The sequence below is a fragment of the Brassica rapa genome, chromosome A04 (assembly GCF_000309985.2).
Source record: "Brassica rapa cultivar Chiifu-401-42 chromosome A04, CAAS_Brap_v3.01, whole genome shotgun sequence".
Classification (NCBI taxonomy): domain Eukaryota; kingdom Viridiplantae; phylum Streptophyta; class Magnoliopsida; order Brassicales; family Brassicaceae; genus Brassica; species Brassica rapa.
This window is the reverse complement of record NC_024798.2, coordinates 1,399,349-1,415,641: the sequence shown is the minus strand read 5'-3', so window position 1 is coordinate 1,415,641 and position 16,293 is coordinate 1,399,349. Positions and strand designations below refer to the sequence as shown.

General features: G+C 26.7%; 2 protein-coding genes and 1 long non-coding RNA gene across 4 annotated transcripts; 1 reads left to right on the top strand and 2 right to left on the bottom strand.

Moving 5' to 3' along the window:
• Positions 1-5,366: 5,366 nt before the first annotated feature.
• LOC117133677 lies at positions 5,367-5,774 on the bottom strand. The gene is made up of 2 exons (XR_004457616.1): positions 5,560-5,774; positions 5,367-5,460 (listed from the first exon to the last, which is right to left on the bottom strand). It is a non-coding gene; the product is annotated as an uncharacterized LOC117133677 (long non-coding RNA).
• A 229-nt stretch (positions 5,775-6,003) lies between these two features.
• Positions 6,004-6,932, top strand: LOC103862936 (defensin-like protein 193). Its single transcript, XM_009140655.2, has 2 exons — positions 6,004-6,141; positions 6,477-6,932. Exons 1-2 carry the CDS (start codon positions 6,042-6,044, stop codon positions 6,734-6,736), a joined length of 360 nt encoding a protein of 119 aa, XP_009138903.2. The 5' UTR covers positions 6,004-6,041; the 3' UTR covers positions 6,737-6,932.
• A 1,640-nt stretch (positions 6,933-8,572) lies between these two features.
• LOC103862935 (GDSL esterase/lipase EXL4) lies at positions 8,573-16,197 on the bottom strand. 2 transcript variants are annotated; one of them, XM_033290310.1, is made up of 6 exons: positions 15,962-16,142; positions 15,722-15,808; positions 15,455-15,585; positions 15,116-15,352; positions 14,782-15,028; positions 8,688-8,942 (listed from the first exon to the last, which is right to left on the bottom strand). In XM_033290310.1, the coding sequence occupies exons 1-6, from the start codon at positions 15,966-15,968 to the stop codon at positions 8,779-8,781; spliced, it is 873 nt and encodes a 290-aa protein (XP_033146201.1). In that variant the 5' UTR covers positions 15,969-16,142; the 3' UTR covers positions 8,688-8,778. The 2 variants fall into 2 exon arrangements, with proteins under 2 accessions (XP_009138902.2, XP_033146201.1); XM_009140654.3 differs by having other exon boundaries at positions 8,573-8,942; positions 15,722-16,197.
• Between the last annotated feature and the right edge of the window lie 96 nt (positions 16,198-16,293).

Here is a 16,293-nt window from a genome sequence, read left to right as displayed (position 1 = left end):
CAATATCTAGTTATTAGAGTGGTTGTTGAGGTTTTTATTTGTACTAGAGATTTTACCGCGCTACGCGCGGTTTGGTTGTCTATAAAATTTATTAATTTTTTAATTGTAAACTTAAACATCAAGATTTAATTAACATTTATTTATTTTGATATAATTTTAACAAAGTAGAATGAATGTTTTGAAAGATTTATAAACTTTTGTTTAAAATATCATTAATATATATTTTAGATGTAAACATAGTTTAAATTTAAATTAATATTGTAGGAATCATGTTTTAATATTTTCTATTATTTTTATGTATCATATATCTGTTTATACATCATCTGATTTTAATTTTAAACTATTATTTGAAGGATAGGTAAATAACCTTCATTTCATATACATACACACACATATATATATATATATATATATATATATATATATATATATATATATATATATATATATATTCTTAAATATGTAATCATTTTTGAAAACTTAAATATTTTTAAAGTTTGATGACCAATAAAAATGATTGAATAAATCATTAAACTTTAGAAACTAAAGTTTACTTTCAATACTAAAATTTGTTTGGTATTTATTATTTTGAAAATAAATATTTATTGTATGAAATGTGATATGTGTAGGAGATTTCAATATGTAAACAATGCCATATTTAATACTATATGAAAGTACTCTGGATAGATAAATGCATTTCACATATGCAGATATATTAGTCATTCGTATTGTGTCGAAAATATATAACCTCGTAATATTGTTTGTATGTTAGAGTAGAAACATACTTCCATTATTATTTTAAACAACTCAAGATGGATTTGGAATAGCAGAAATCAAAATTAGAAATTTCCTAAAATTTGCATAACGTTCTGAAAATGCATTGATTGGTGATGCTTTAACTTAAACTAATCCTTACACAAACTTTTTGGTATAATATTATAATAATGATGTAAAAATATAATCATATATAGACTGGAGGTAATAGTTTTAAAAAAGTTATTTGTAATGCGTTTTACTGAGCGTAATCAAAAGCGACAAACATATTTTAATCTTTTTAGTGTAATAGTATATGATAATCTGTTTCAATAGTACACCCCCGCAAGCTACAAAGTTTCATTAATTATTTTCTTTAGTATATACAAAGTTTCTAAGTTTTGACAGAATTTTGGACATAAATGTTAATTTATTTTGATAGAAATTTATACTACATTTAGAGAAGAAATCAAAATTCTTTTTGAGATAATTTTTAGTTAAATACTTTACTGAATTTTAGTTTTAAATTTATAAATATGATTCTTTAAAGCTTTGAACGAATGTAAGATAATGTTTTCATTCAGGTAGTTAACGTTTTATGTTGTTTATCTGAAAATTATTATATGAAATAGTAGATATTTTTATGCGCTACACCTAACTTATATATTTTAATGTGCTACACCTAACTTATATATTTTAATTTGTTGCAAATATATTATATATATTTTTGTTTATTTATTTATTTAATGTTCCTTTTTGTTTCTCTTTTCTGTAACATTAACTTAATAATTTATTATATTCATAAGTGTTTTTGCATGTAAATGTTAATCAATACTATTAAAAGGGAAGGAGTCTAAAAAATCTACATATAAAAGTTGTTTGGACCATTTCATTTAACTCATTATTTTTTGGTCTTACCTTAAATTTATACTAACAATATGTTACCATATATTTCTCTAACAATAATTTAGTCAATTCTTTTATTTATTTAAATCTCACTCCTAAATCCTAATCATTACTATTACTATATTTATCATTTTAATTTTTAATCGTAAAAGCATTGAAACTAATGTTTTATATTATCACTTTTATCATATAATATATGATTTAAATCAAGATAAATTACAAGACATATGTGTACATTCTAACTTCCTCTTTCGTTTATAATAAAGTAATCATATCATATATAAACTTTCCCACTAAAATCTCATATCATATGCTAAACTTTCAACCATCTATAGTTTGATAATATTTTCATATTTAAAAATGTTTTTTCTGAATATTCATGTTACCTTCACAAAAATGAAGAAATTCATTGGTTCTATTAAAGCTAACTTGACTTCACGATATCAGTATTGATTATTCAAGATTTTGAAAATTATTTCTTTAGATATTATACTTTTATATACTTTTCACTTAAAACGAATCAATACTATTAAAAAGGAAAGAGTTTTAAAAAATCTAATATAAAAAAGTTGTTGGAGTTATGTATAACTATTTATTATTTTTCTGATAATACATTAATCATTCTAAACATACAATATTTTAAATATTTTTAACAGATCTTAATATTATTTCTTATGATACCTTTACTCAGAAAAATATTTCATCAACCATGTTTTTGTACAATAACGTTAAAAATAAATCTGTATCAAAAGGTTGTTGGACCTGATATGGACGTAATGAGTCCACATCTGTTCGGGTATTTAAGATCCTAAAAGAATTTGAAATATATGAAAAATCTGAAACACGAAAAGTATTTGAAACTCCAAACAAATACCAAAAAAATTCAAATACCTAAAAATTTAAAATCTTATTCAAAATCTGACACGATGAACTGAAAAATATCCAAAATTTTATCCAAATACCCAATTTTTTTTTTTAATTTGAGAAATTTACCTGAAATCAAAACTTTAATCGTAAACCAAAAACTTAAAAATAATATCCATAATACCGGAAAATATTCGGAATATCCAAATATACCTAATAAACACATATTTATGATCAGGTCTAGGGTAAGATCCGGACTCAAACAAAGACCTGCGGATCAAAAAAAACCCAATAGGTTATCTTCTCTGGACCTGAACTAAACCTATAATTTTGGGTTGGTTCGGTTTGTTTTTTTTGATCCGGATGTAATTCTCATGTCGAAAAGAAACTTACATATAAAATCTCAAATAAACTAATTTGTAGATTATATAGCTATTAAAAATTATGTTTTTTGATATAATAAAACTTTGTATTATAATATAATCCAACAACCCCGCGCTTTCCAAGTGCGGGTCAAAATCTAGTTAGTTTATTAATATTGAGAGTGTAATGTTACTACATGTAGACATATTTTTTTAAGTGTATTATATTTGGCTATAAAAGAAGAATAGTGCAACAAACATAATGAATGTTTTTCCAAAAAAAAAAGCATAATGAATGAGAGAAAGCTATCTCTAGGTTCGATTTATATTTTAGTATATTCTTATAATGTTGATGTCTATTTAGTTATCATGTAGGATCGTTTAGTATTTTTTTAACTTCTGATTTCATATTTTCTGATTTTTAATAATATATGTGGATTTATCAAATTTGAGTCAGAGATAAGTAAAATATTTTTTCTCTCTGTTGGAAAAAAAGCATTCTCTTGGGATCCTGTTGCAAATCACATTGTCTGTTTGCTACTTATAGAGTCAATAAATTCTCGTATTTTTTTATAAATGTGTCTTGTATTTGGAGTAGTTTTTCAAATTTCCTGAAACTTGTTCAAAAAATTAGTTCACTTAGAAGCAGTGTATTTGAAGTAGCATTGTCTCTTTTCTAGATGACACTTTGCTATTAAGTATGTATCACAAACTGCATTTTTAGAAAGCGATTTGTCTTAAGGAAAAAAAGAAGCAACGATGTTAGAAGCAACGTGTGTCTTAGACATTGTGCTCTAACTCCTTTATATTTTCGGAATCCTCTATGATTTGCTACATCTGGAACCATTTGCAGATTGTTATTTTCTGTGATGTGAGTAACATTTCCTTTACTTTTTCAATAATCTTAACTTATAGTGTTTACTATGCATAGTGAATTATTTGATTGTACGTGCAACCGTCATCCTTAAAATGCTTTTCCAAGGTTCGTGAATTAGTAGAAAACACATTACACAATAACTACGACAAATTATTTCTGACTTTTCGAAACAGACTTGTATCTATTATTTACAATATTTCAAACTTAATTTGGTTCGGGAACTATACTATTAAAGAAAATTCGAGTTCTTGTTTATCAGTAAGAGCAGTGTCGTTCGCATATAACTGTGTCAAACCATCACGAATCCTGATAACATTCTTACAAAACACATCAATAAAACAAAGGCACAAGAATCAAAGTGTCAGGGGCTCGGAAGAGTTCTACAGACCTTCAAAACATTTGGGGCAAAGGTGGAGGAAGAATTTGAGTAGGATGACCTCTTCCTTTGTCTTGTTAAGCTGCAGTAGAGAGCCCTCAACTGCAAAAAAAATATCCGTCGAACATTAAACATACATAGAATTCAAAGGAAGTTAAGATTTTGTAAATTAAGGGACAATTTTAAATTTTGTGGTAGGAAACTTTTGAGAGCTTAGTAAACAGTTAAAAAAAATATGATAGATATATATGTCATAGAATAACTTTAAAAGAAAAATCATAGAATTTAGGTCATTTTTGAGATACTAAAAACAAAGCAGTGACTATTCTACAATCCTAAAGTGATGCTAAATTGTTTCAGAACAGATGACCTGCCTCCTCAGCTCTCCTTCTGATTTGGTTGGTGTAGCTCATCATCCTAACCTCAACACTCAATACATGAGAACAGGAAAACATGAATTTGATACATGACTTAGATGTAGATCACGTCAACTGATAAACTGAAGAGAAGGAAACACTAACCGGATGTAATCCACAAACTGAATTTCTACACTTTCTCAATTTTCCTGTCAAGATCAAAACACTCACAGTCACAGGTGTAAAATTCAGTGTACAACAGAAACAACCAGAAATTTATCGCAGCCAAGAACACACCGTCACTGCCAGATAAATATCAAATCCAACTATGCTCTGAACCCAAGCAGATACAAAACAGAGTAAGAAGCTTATCAATGGCTCTCAAAAAAGGTAAGAGTAACCCAAAACACAAGCATGTCAAATCTGCTAAGGATTTAAAAATACATAATTGATTGCAAAGAATGTTGAAGATACGACTTTTCACGGATCTTTCCGCTAAACATCCAGCGAAAGACTCCTCCAGTGCCATTATCTTCCCCAAAGACATAAGAGCTTCCATGAAAGAGTTTGACCAACAAATGTCAGATCAAAAAGAAGATCACAAACTATACGATGTAACTAATTTTTCTTTTATCAAACTTCCACATTCACCAATATTTTGACCTTCGTTGTTTCCAAGAATACAATAGATGTAGAGTTATGAGCAAATGGAATAGACATCATGTAAAGGAGAGTCCACCGCTTCACGAAACATGCTTTCACAATTTTAAATCCTTGAAGCAAATAAAAGAAAAAGTCTCACCAAGGTGATGTAAAGATTTTGATTGATAGCCCATTTATTATTTCACGGTTTCTGATTCATACGCCCTTCAAACCAATTTCCTGCAGTGAGCCTAAAGGAGTCGCCATTTATTCAGAAAGGGTGAAGCTTTCGTTGAACCCACCAACTTCGTACGGAGCTAGTACCTGAGTGAAAAAAGACAGTGGAATTTCGTGTCAAAAACTACAAATTTCTTCAAAAGATCAAAAGAAAACAAAAATATTTAAAATCTAAATAGGTGATACCCAACAAATATGATTAGGGATTGAACTTCACCGCCATCACTCTATATTTATATCAAATAGGGAATGAGTTGAAAAACGGAGTCGTAAGGTCATAGCGTTGAATTTATTAATGCAACTAAATGAGGAAGAAACCGTTGTAAAATTGCAGGTAGGAACCGAAGAGATTCGTGGGATAAGAAAAATTTAATTCAATAAAGTTGTAAAAATCAATTGTTTTTCTGATGTGTCAATTTGATTGGTGCTGAATATTTGGCTGATGTGGACACCCTTACCATTAAGCATATTGTGCTTTTAGTATTGTTAGATTACTTGTAAAAGACATGTGAATTTGTACAACATTAATGCTCTATTAAAATACTTGATCTTCCAAAACCAAACTTTTATCTGCCAGCTGTAAAATTTATTGAGGAAAATCATGGCCACACAAATAATATAAATCGTGTGCAATAAATCAATATAAATAGTACCACAAGGATGCAAAAATGTTCATAAGCAACATTGCAAAAGTGTTCGTAGAAAAGAAAATAATGATGAAGTCTGTTTCTATCTTAGCCATCTTGGTTCTCTTCTTAGTGTTCTTTGGTAAGATAATGAATATCAATCACTGTTACGTTTTGACATGTCTCATTGGCACTAATAATTAACACATATGACATTACGTACATATCATTAGATTAATTGTTAACGATGACTCGATGAGGTATACATGTTTCCAATTTAGGGTTTATAGCTCTCATCCTCGTGAATAATGTCGTATTTGGTAACAAAAAGGATCAATCACTATTGTATTTTTTACACATTTCTGGTTATAGTAAGATATACATATATATATATATATATATCATCATGCATGATCTTGCATTGTTTTATATCTCAACTTGAATATATGTAAGATTCGATAGTTTGTATGATTACAGAAATGCCAACGATTAAGGCCAACGTCAATGGAGCCTGCCTCAGGGAATACAACCCCACCGTATTTGAGATGCCAGATATAGCTCTTTGTATGATTCCGTCTATGCCGTCTATGTGCGTTAAAAAATGCCGAGAAACTAGGGAAGGTGCTAAAGGTGGAAAATGCGAATTTGGAGAGTTCCCAGACGATGTTAAATGTTTCTGCAACTACTGCTTTGCAGATCCTACACCACTGCTCATTACCAAACCAACCGATGCTTGAAGCAACGTCCCGCAGAGTCCAATAATTGAAGCTTTTGATTGTTATCTTGTGTGTGTGTGTATTCAAATTCTAAGTCACCAAGTAATGATCAAATATATATATATATATATAGTAAATAACGTGTGACTTAGAATCTCCTCTGTTTGTACCTGTGATTCTATGAATAAATTAAAATGTTATGTGTATTAGACGATAACTATCCTCATGTATAGTTGAGATATTCTAGTGAATATTCTTAACAGTTTTGTAAAGATTCCTGAGATCTATCGATTCATTGTATTATATATTCACACATGAATACAAGAATATTTCAAGGGAAACATATCTACTTTCATGGTATTAGAGGGTTCACGTTTCTGAACCTTTTAACGCTTCTTCCCTGCGTTCTTAATTCTTCTTTCTTCTTCTTTCTCTTCTCTTCCCAAAAGTTCCCTCCATGGCAGACCAACCTGTGGTTAGAGGTACTGGTTGCATAGCACTTGAAAACCAGAGGAACCTTACTCAGTGGACGACCATGAGATTACCCGTGTGTAGAGTAACCGACGGTGAGAAGACGGGGCGGCGGCGGCGGTCCCTCCGACCCGGGTCGGGGGAAGAACCCGGTGAGGAAAAGTTCAGGGGTGTGAACGGACCGATGGATACTTCCTCAAAAGGAAGGATTTTGAAGATCCGCACAATTTCGGGGGATAAACGTTATATACAAAAATATTTTTTATATATTGTTATTTATTTGTGTTTATTTACGCATTATGTATATAATAAAATTATAGTAAGCACATAAATCAAAACAATATCTCTTGTTTATTTACATTATGTATATAAAAAAAAATGATGCCACGTGACAGTTTTTGCCCCATGCTCTGATGCTGATGTGGAAGGCTGTGCACAGAGCACAAGCCTACTTTATATATAAAGATTATGTATATAAAAAAAAATGATGCCACGTGACAGTTTTTGCCCCATGCTCTGATGCTGATGTGGAAGGCTGTGCACAGAGCACAAGCCTACTTTATATATAAAGATATTTTTTTGGTAAATAAATCAAGACAATCATTTTATTTATTTTATATGGTATATAACTAAATTTCAATAACATGTACATAGATATATAGTATATTATAATATAAATATTTATTAATGAGAATTCATACTCATATGATAAATACAAAATTTCTAATGTGCGATTTTTTCAATGCAAATTTCAAAATTAAAATATTAAGGTTTCAGTACTTTTTCAATACAAATTTAGAAATTACATATTTATGTATTTTTCTATGTTATATAGTTTAATTTTAAACTATATTAATATATAATATGAATGTCTATTAAATGAGACTTCATATTCATACGATTTATGATCATTTGTATATTGTTATTATAAAAAAAAGTTAAATCATTGATTATAAAATTTTACTGTGAGACATTTAATGATTTTAATAATTTATAGTCGTTTTTAAAATTTTTAATATATAACATATAAAAAAATTATTTGCCTCTCACCACTAAAGCTCTCACGAAGCAGTACTATGAACCCGGGTCGAATGCTATCTTGGAAGAACAGATGTCTATCCTATGCGGGCCGTCTACAATTGATCAAATCACTAATCTCTGGTATTTCCAACTTCTGGAGCCAAACTTCCAACTTTTAATTTATGTATTTGTGTAAATTTAATTATATACAAAACATTTAATAGTTTCTCGATTATTCAAAATTTATTTATTAAATAAATAATAATTCGTAAAATAATTTGTATATAAAATATTTATCCCTCGAAGGCATAGGTCTTAAACTAGTTACAAATAAATTTCATAGTTAGTTTAATAAAAAGTCAAATATATAAAATATATGTTTAGATGGACCAAACTATATATTTTTTTAAGTATTCTAAAAATCATAATATCGATGTCGTGACTACAAAAAAATATTGCAATGTTTCTTAATTAATATACAAGGGATTAACGATTTTGGTTGTTTATTATTATTTATTTTGGTACGCTGTTGGTGATTAAGATTACAACAATATATGGTCGTAAGACTAAAATTAGGCAAGGCCTTTCTTGATATCCTGGACCAGCTTTTTGGAAATGGTTGTGTAGGCTCTCTCCGAAGGATGAACGAAGTCATAGAAGACGTGATTATGAGGATTTGGGCAAGGTATTATCGCTGTAGGCATACAACAACACCCATTGTTCGCATTACTAAATCCTGAAACAATGTAAGAACATGATACGTCACTAGTAAATAGATTTTGCCTAATTCTTTGTAATTAAGATTACGTTTGTTTAATAATGTAAGATTTTTTTTGACTAATTTAATGATGTAAGATGTTATGCTTAAATGTACAAGATTAATAAATTTAGTGTTCTCTATAAAACATCATTATAAAAAATAAATTAAAAATAATAAAATAACTATAAAATAGAATTGGTTGAATAGTTTCTAATAAAATTAAAACTAACATAAGAATATCTAAATTCCTTACAATTTGAAAACCAATTTTTTCTAAGGGAAATTTCAAAAATATATTTTTCATTAAGTGGCAAAAGACTCTTATACCTTTGTTGTCTCTCTATATATAATAAATAATTATTTTGTTTTCGAATTATACTTTCTCAAATTCAAACTTTTTTATAACTTTTTGAATTTTTTTTCATAATTACTTTTGAAAAATTGAAAAATTATGTTTGAAACTTTTTTTTTTAAATTATATTTTTTTAAATATTAATTTATATATTTATTAGAATCCTAAATTTGACAAAAACCCTACTCTACCCCACCCCTCAACTCTAAACCTAAGTCCAGATTAGTTAATCCTATGAGTATAAATATCTTTTACCTTTTATTAAAGTTTCAATTGGTGACACCATTTTAGGAATAAAAAGATGATGAATTTGTTATTCCTTCAAATTGTTACCAATTGAGTTGAATCTTTTGTCAAATTGTTAATACATGGGTCCTACTATATTCATTTGTTTTCCTCATATACGTGGGAATTCTTTAACAAATATTTCCTCCTCTAATCTTGATGAGGAACAATTGGAAAACAATAACTAAAGTTTTAAAAATTAAAAAAAAAACAAAATCAAAATATAGATAACAGGGTACAAGTAGATGAAGATGACGCTCAAGGAGTGTATATGAAAATCGTTCGAGACCGGATATCTGACCAGTTATGGCGTGCAAATAGACGTGGTACACGACGCCTATAGTTGTTAATTCTTTATTGTGTTTTAATATTCGTTTATGTTTTACTTTGTGGTGAGCAAATGTCAGTTTTCAATACGTGGAGTTAACTTGTATTAGAAGTTTAAAACTTGGTTTCATTGTGCGTGTATTTTAATACTAGTTACTAGATTTTGACCCGCGCTTGGAAAGCGTGGTTTTTTTTGGATTATACTATATACAAAGTCTTGTTATATCGGAAAATATAATTTTTAACAGTTATATAATCTACGAATTAGTTTATTTGAGATTTTATATGTATCTTTTTACGTAAGTTAATTTCTTTTAGACGTGAAAATTAATATAGGTTTAGTTCAGGTATAGAGAAGATAACCTATTGGGTTTTTTTGGACCCGCGGGTCTTTGTTTGAATCTGGATCCTACCATAGACCTGATCATAAATATGTTGTGTTTATTAGGTATATTTGGATCTTTCGAATATGTTTCTAGTATTATGAATATTTTTTAAGTTTTTGGTTTACGATTATAGTTTTTGATTTCAGGTAAATTTTCAAATTAAAAAAAATTAGGTATTCTTCAGTTCACCGTGTCAGATTTTGAATAAAATTTTGAATTTTTAGGTATTTAAATTTTTTGGGTATTTGTTTGGAGTTTCAAATATTTTTCAGATTTTTAGATATTTTGAGTTTTTTAGGATCCTAAATACCCGAACATATGTGGATCCATTACGTCCATATCAGGTCCAACAACCTTTATATAAAATTTTAACGTTATTGTACAAAAACATAGTTGATAAAATATTTTTCTGAGTAAAAGTATCATAAGGAATAATATTAGGATCTGTTAAAAATATTTAAAATATTGTAAGGTTAGAATGATTAATGGTGTTACCAAAAAAAATAGTTATTCATGACTCCAACAACTTTTTTATATTAGATTTTTAATACTATTTCTCTTTTAATAGTATTGATTCGTTTTAGGTGAAAAGTATAATATCTAAATCAATAATTTTCAAAATCGTGAATAATCAATATTGATATCGTGAAGTCGGGTTAACTTTAACATAACCAATGAATTTCTACATTTTTGTGAAGGTAAACATGAATATTCAGAAAACTCATTTTTAAATATGAAGATATCGATCAAATTATAGACGGTTGAAAATTTAGTATATGATATGAGATTTTAGTGAGAAAGTTTTATATATGATATGATTACTTTATTATAAAGGAAAGAAGAAATTAGAATGTACACATATATGTCGTGTAACTTCTCTTGCTTTAAATCATATATTATATGATAAAAGTGGTAATATAAAACATTAGTTTCAATGCTTTTACGATTAAATATCAAAATGGTAAATATAGTAATAGTGGTGACTATGATTTAGGAGTGAGATTTGAATAAGTAAATAAACTAAATAAATTATTGTTAGAGAAATATATGGTAATATATTGTTAATCTAAATTTAAGGTAAGACCAAAAAATAATTAAATAAATGAAAGGATCCAAACAACTTTTATAGGTAGACTTTTTAAGACTTCTTCCCTTTTAATAGTATTGATATTCCACTTTGAAATATGAAAATACATGTTCATCTTTTTTTTTTTACCATTCATGTTTACTTTTTGTTCAATTCTTTTTTTTTCCTCTTTATTCAATTTTTTTTTTTCAATTCAATTCAATAAATGAAATTTTGTTCAACCTTTTTTTCATTCATTTCATCTTTTACACTGTCACTAATTGAAGCTTAAAAGTGAATGTAAAAGTGGTTAGTGTAAACATAAAAAATGGTACTATGAATGTGGTATCTATAGCAATTTCCCTTTTTTTCTTGAACATCATATACTGTAAAAACTCTAAATTAATAATGTTGGGACTATGATATCTCTATAATATTATTTGAGAAATCGATTTCATATTTATCGCGTTCACGTTAACTCTCACAATGGTTAATTACACTAATACCCTTAATGAAATTAAAATATTATATTTAAATATTATTTAATTTTTTATTTAGTTTTCTTTTTAGAATTTTCCAAATAACATATATAATTAAAAAACATTTATAAAGTTTAAAAAGCGAAAATATATGTATATATAGTATGCTTTCATTAAAAAAAGAAAGTTCACAAAATATAAATATTTCATTTAAATTTTTTTTTTAAATAACATTAAATATACTTTTGAAGTAAAAAAATATTTCTTTATATCTATATTTTCATATAATATGATTTCATAAAACAATATTCGCACACATAATCTTGATATGAAAAAAATAAATATTATTTCTTTTAAAACATAATTTTAAACAATACAAAAATATATATTTTCAAAGTAACAGAAACAGTTATTATATATCTATCTATTCTTAGATGATTACATAAAATAATTAAGTAAGATAAACTGATATATGTTTAATTTACTATAAATAGCTTATAATTATTAGTATTGAATGTTTTACTTATTTTTCATATATTTAGTTGACTATAATTTCTTTTAATTACAGAAAAAAATCCATGAATTATATTTTACTTATATAAAATTATTTTTAAAATACAATCACACAATTTTTTTAAACTGCTAATTTTTTAAGAGATATTAGGAACGATAAAAAGAATTAACAATCAACATCTTTTGATCAAATAATTACAAAATATTTCAAAATAACATAACACTATATAATTTAACGAGGTATATATATTATATTTTATCATTATTAAAATTATTTGTTTTCATAATACTAAGTTTTTCTTTAAAATTTTATGTTTTTGTTTGTTTGTGGAACTTAATATGACTATAATTAAAATACTAAAGCATATCTGAATTCTCATTTTTAAGATTATTTAAAATATATTTCAGTTTACAATTTAATATATCTAAGGCATACAATTATTTAGAATTTATCAAATATTTTAATTATTATAAATTTTGATATGTGTTTATAAGCTTCCAAAAATTTATTAGTATGTAACTAATATGTATGTAACTTCATATTGATTATCTCTTTATTTTCTGATATTTTTTTTAAAAAGCAACATATAATTTGATAAAAATTATGAAACTACATGCACATTTAAACGACAAATAAAATTAATTTTATTTTACTTAATTATAATAAAAAAAAAAATATACTTCATTTTGAATTTGAAATAATATATGTAACTCAGTATACTCACAACATGAGTAATTCGACTAATCCAACTTATATATAAAATCATAGATTTAAATACAATAAGAATATATATTTTTATAATAATAATTTATTTTATAAATGTAAATTACAGAATGCCTCAAAACATATTAACAAATGAAAATAAAATATTAACCAACGGTTATAATTTAGTTCTTTTGTTAAATTTATATATATGCATGACCCTGTAGAATATTATCCTGATATTAACTTACATAATATGAAATCAGAAACTTTAGTTTATTTTATATTTTATTCTAAGCACCATATATCTTAACAGTATATCTTAAGTTCTACATAATCTTCCTCAAATATATTTACATATCTAAAACAACAACCAACGTAAATGTAAATAAGAAAATTAATCATAATTTTAATATATTTTAAAAAAATATTAGAGTTGAATTCAGAGAAATAGATGCAATCTAATATACTCAAATAATAACTATATATACTATAAAAAAAACAAAGCCGACTAGATATAACATATCTAAAATTATGTCTAATTAAAGTAATATAGTATTATTAATAGATATTATGCATAAAAACTATAAATTAATTCAAAATTTAAAATAAATAATAATCAACGATTATAATTTAGTTCTTTTGTAAAATTTATATATATGCATGAGACTGCAGAATATTATCTTTATATTAATTTACGTAATATGGAATCATAAACTTTAGTTTATTTTATATTTTATTCTAAGCACAATATATCTTAAAAATATATCTTAAGTTATACATAATCTTCCTCAAATATATTTACATATCTAAAGCAACAACCAACGTAAATTCAAATAAGAAAATTAATCATAATTTTAATATATTTTAAATAAATATTAGAGTTGAATTCAGAGAAATATATGCAATCTAATATACTCAAATGATAACTAAACAGACTATAACAAAAAAACTGACTAGATATAACATATCTAAAATTATGTCTAATTAAAGTAATATAATATTATTAATAGATATTATGCATACAGATTATAAATTAATTCAAAATTTAAAATAAATAATAATTAATTAATATACATGTGCAGAAGCACAAAAAAATCACCTAATTTTATTAATTTGTAGAGTTATTAATTTACAAAATGTTTTTTTAGATTTTTTTTATTTTTCAATAATTTTATTTTAAAAATAAGAAATAGTTGATTTTATGTATATACATTTATTAAATTTTAGAAATTAGACTTTTATATTGTTTTATTATATTATTTGGTGTATATTTTATGTTTCCTAGAATTCAAAAGTGGTTTTAGATATAATTTTACTAAATATTGACAGAATATATTAAAATTTTAATAAAAACAAAGATAATTTCATTGTGAATATAAAACTAACAATATAATTTTTAGTTTGCACTTATATAAAATGTATATATAGATAGATTATCAATTTATGATTTTAATGAGACCATATATTTAGATAGAATTTTCTAAAAATTATTATCTTATTATTTTATCGATTTGTGTATTATTTTGAACTGACCCAATTCGGAACTGGATAAATTTATTAATTTAGAGTGTTTATTAATTTATCAAGTATTAATTTATAGAGTTTCTACGGTATTATGAAATGAAAGTAGTATGTCACACGAATGAACAGATCAATGAGTGCTAGAAATATAAATGATATATGCCGCGTAAATTAACGTACCGTATTTTCTATAATTTTTTATGACATCCATAAGAGTGTTGAACATGTCGACATAGACAAACTTTGAACCACGAAAACCGGCTTCTTTTGGCCAAGTTTTAACACCATTCCTCAATTTTCCGTTGTAATCTTCAGCTAATATATTTGCGAATAAGTTACATTTACCGACGATTCTTGTCATAGGCAAACATCCCAACGGTATCACTCCCATCACTGCAAATTTTCTGGCTCCTTGATCATATATTTGCTTCATACATGACCACAACAAATGTGAACAATATATACATACTTCATACTACTAGTTCATGAATAAAATATTAGAGTTTTGTCTTACTTTCATAAATTTTTTGTTCCAGCCAGTTAGTTTAGTGGTGTACATCCCACGAGTCACAATTCCTCGCATGAGTGCAGATCGAGTCATGGAAAACGAGATTCCAATATCATTATTTCCTTGAGAAACAAGATACACTGCGTTTGCAATGATCGAACTTGCTTGTGTAGGAGCTACGACCTTTAGCTTCATTATGTACTTTTTGTAATCACTTATTTGGTCGCCCGGCGTTAAAACTCTCTAACCAAACCGCCACACATATAATTTTTATTAGAAAATGTTAGGTAAGACATCCGATAACATTTTTAACCGTAGTAACAAGTTCGTTATCCTTATATTTACCATTAGTCTAGATGTAACAGGGTCGACTCCTGCACCACCTGATGCGAAACAAACACCAGTTTTAAGGTCGCTTGGAGCAATGAAAACCTTACGAGAAGCTGGCAAAGTTTTTTTAATTCCCAAACCCTCGGCTGCCACAACCCAAAAAAAATAAAAAATGTAATGTTGAATAATAACATTTATGTTGGCTGAAACTTTTGATCTTATTGCATGGATAGTTGACCATAAAAAAAAGAATTATAATAGATCATGATAGTATATATATACCAACCACATCGGAGAAAACTCTTCCATTTCCGAATCTTCCCGTCGGCAGTTTCATAGTGTAGCTTCTCCCATATGGCCAGATATTTCCTTTCATTAACGTCAGGAGAAAATTGTTGTTACCGGTATCAAGTATTGAATCTCCAAAAGCGAAAAGCGCAGGAAATGAACCATTCGCAGCTACGGTCGATAAGAAATAAATGGAAATAAATGCTAACACCAATATTTTTTTCCTACTCATACCTAACATTACGTTAATTTTGTTTTTCCCAACAAGTGTTTAGATTCTTTTACGTTTTTCTAGAGAATTTCGTTAATGATAATATAGATAATTCAGTTTTTTTTTGAAGTGGTTTTCGAACTATTTTTAGACGTTTAATCTTTGTTTGTCGATGGAAGCTAAAAATGCATGGGACTAGTGAGTACACACACGATGAATGTGATCATTTCATTTAATACATGTCGCCATGTTGACTCATTCATCCCCACGAGGTTGAAGTGGGTCAAATTAACAACAAGATTCGTAAGAAGATATAATTCCGTAAATCTGATTAGAAATACATAAATAATTATTC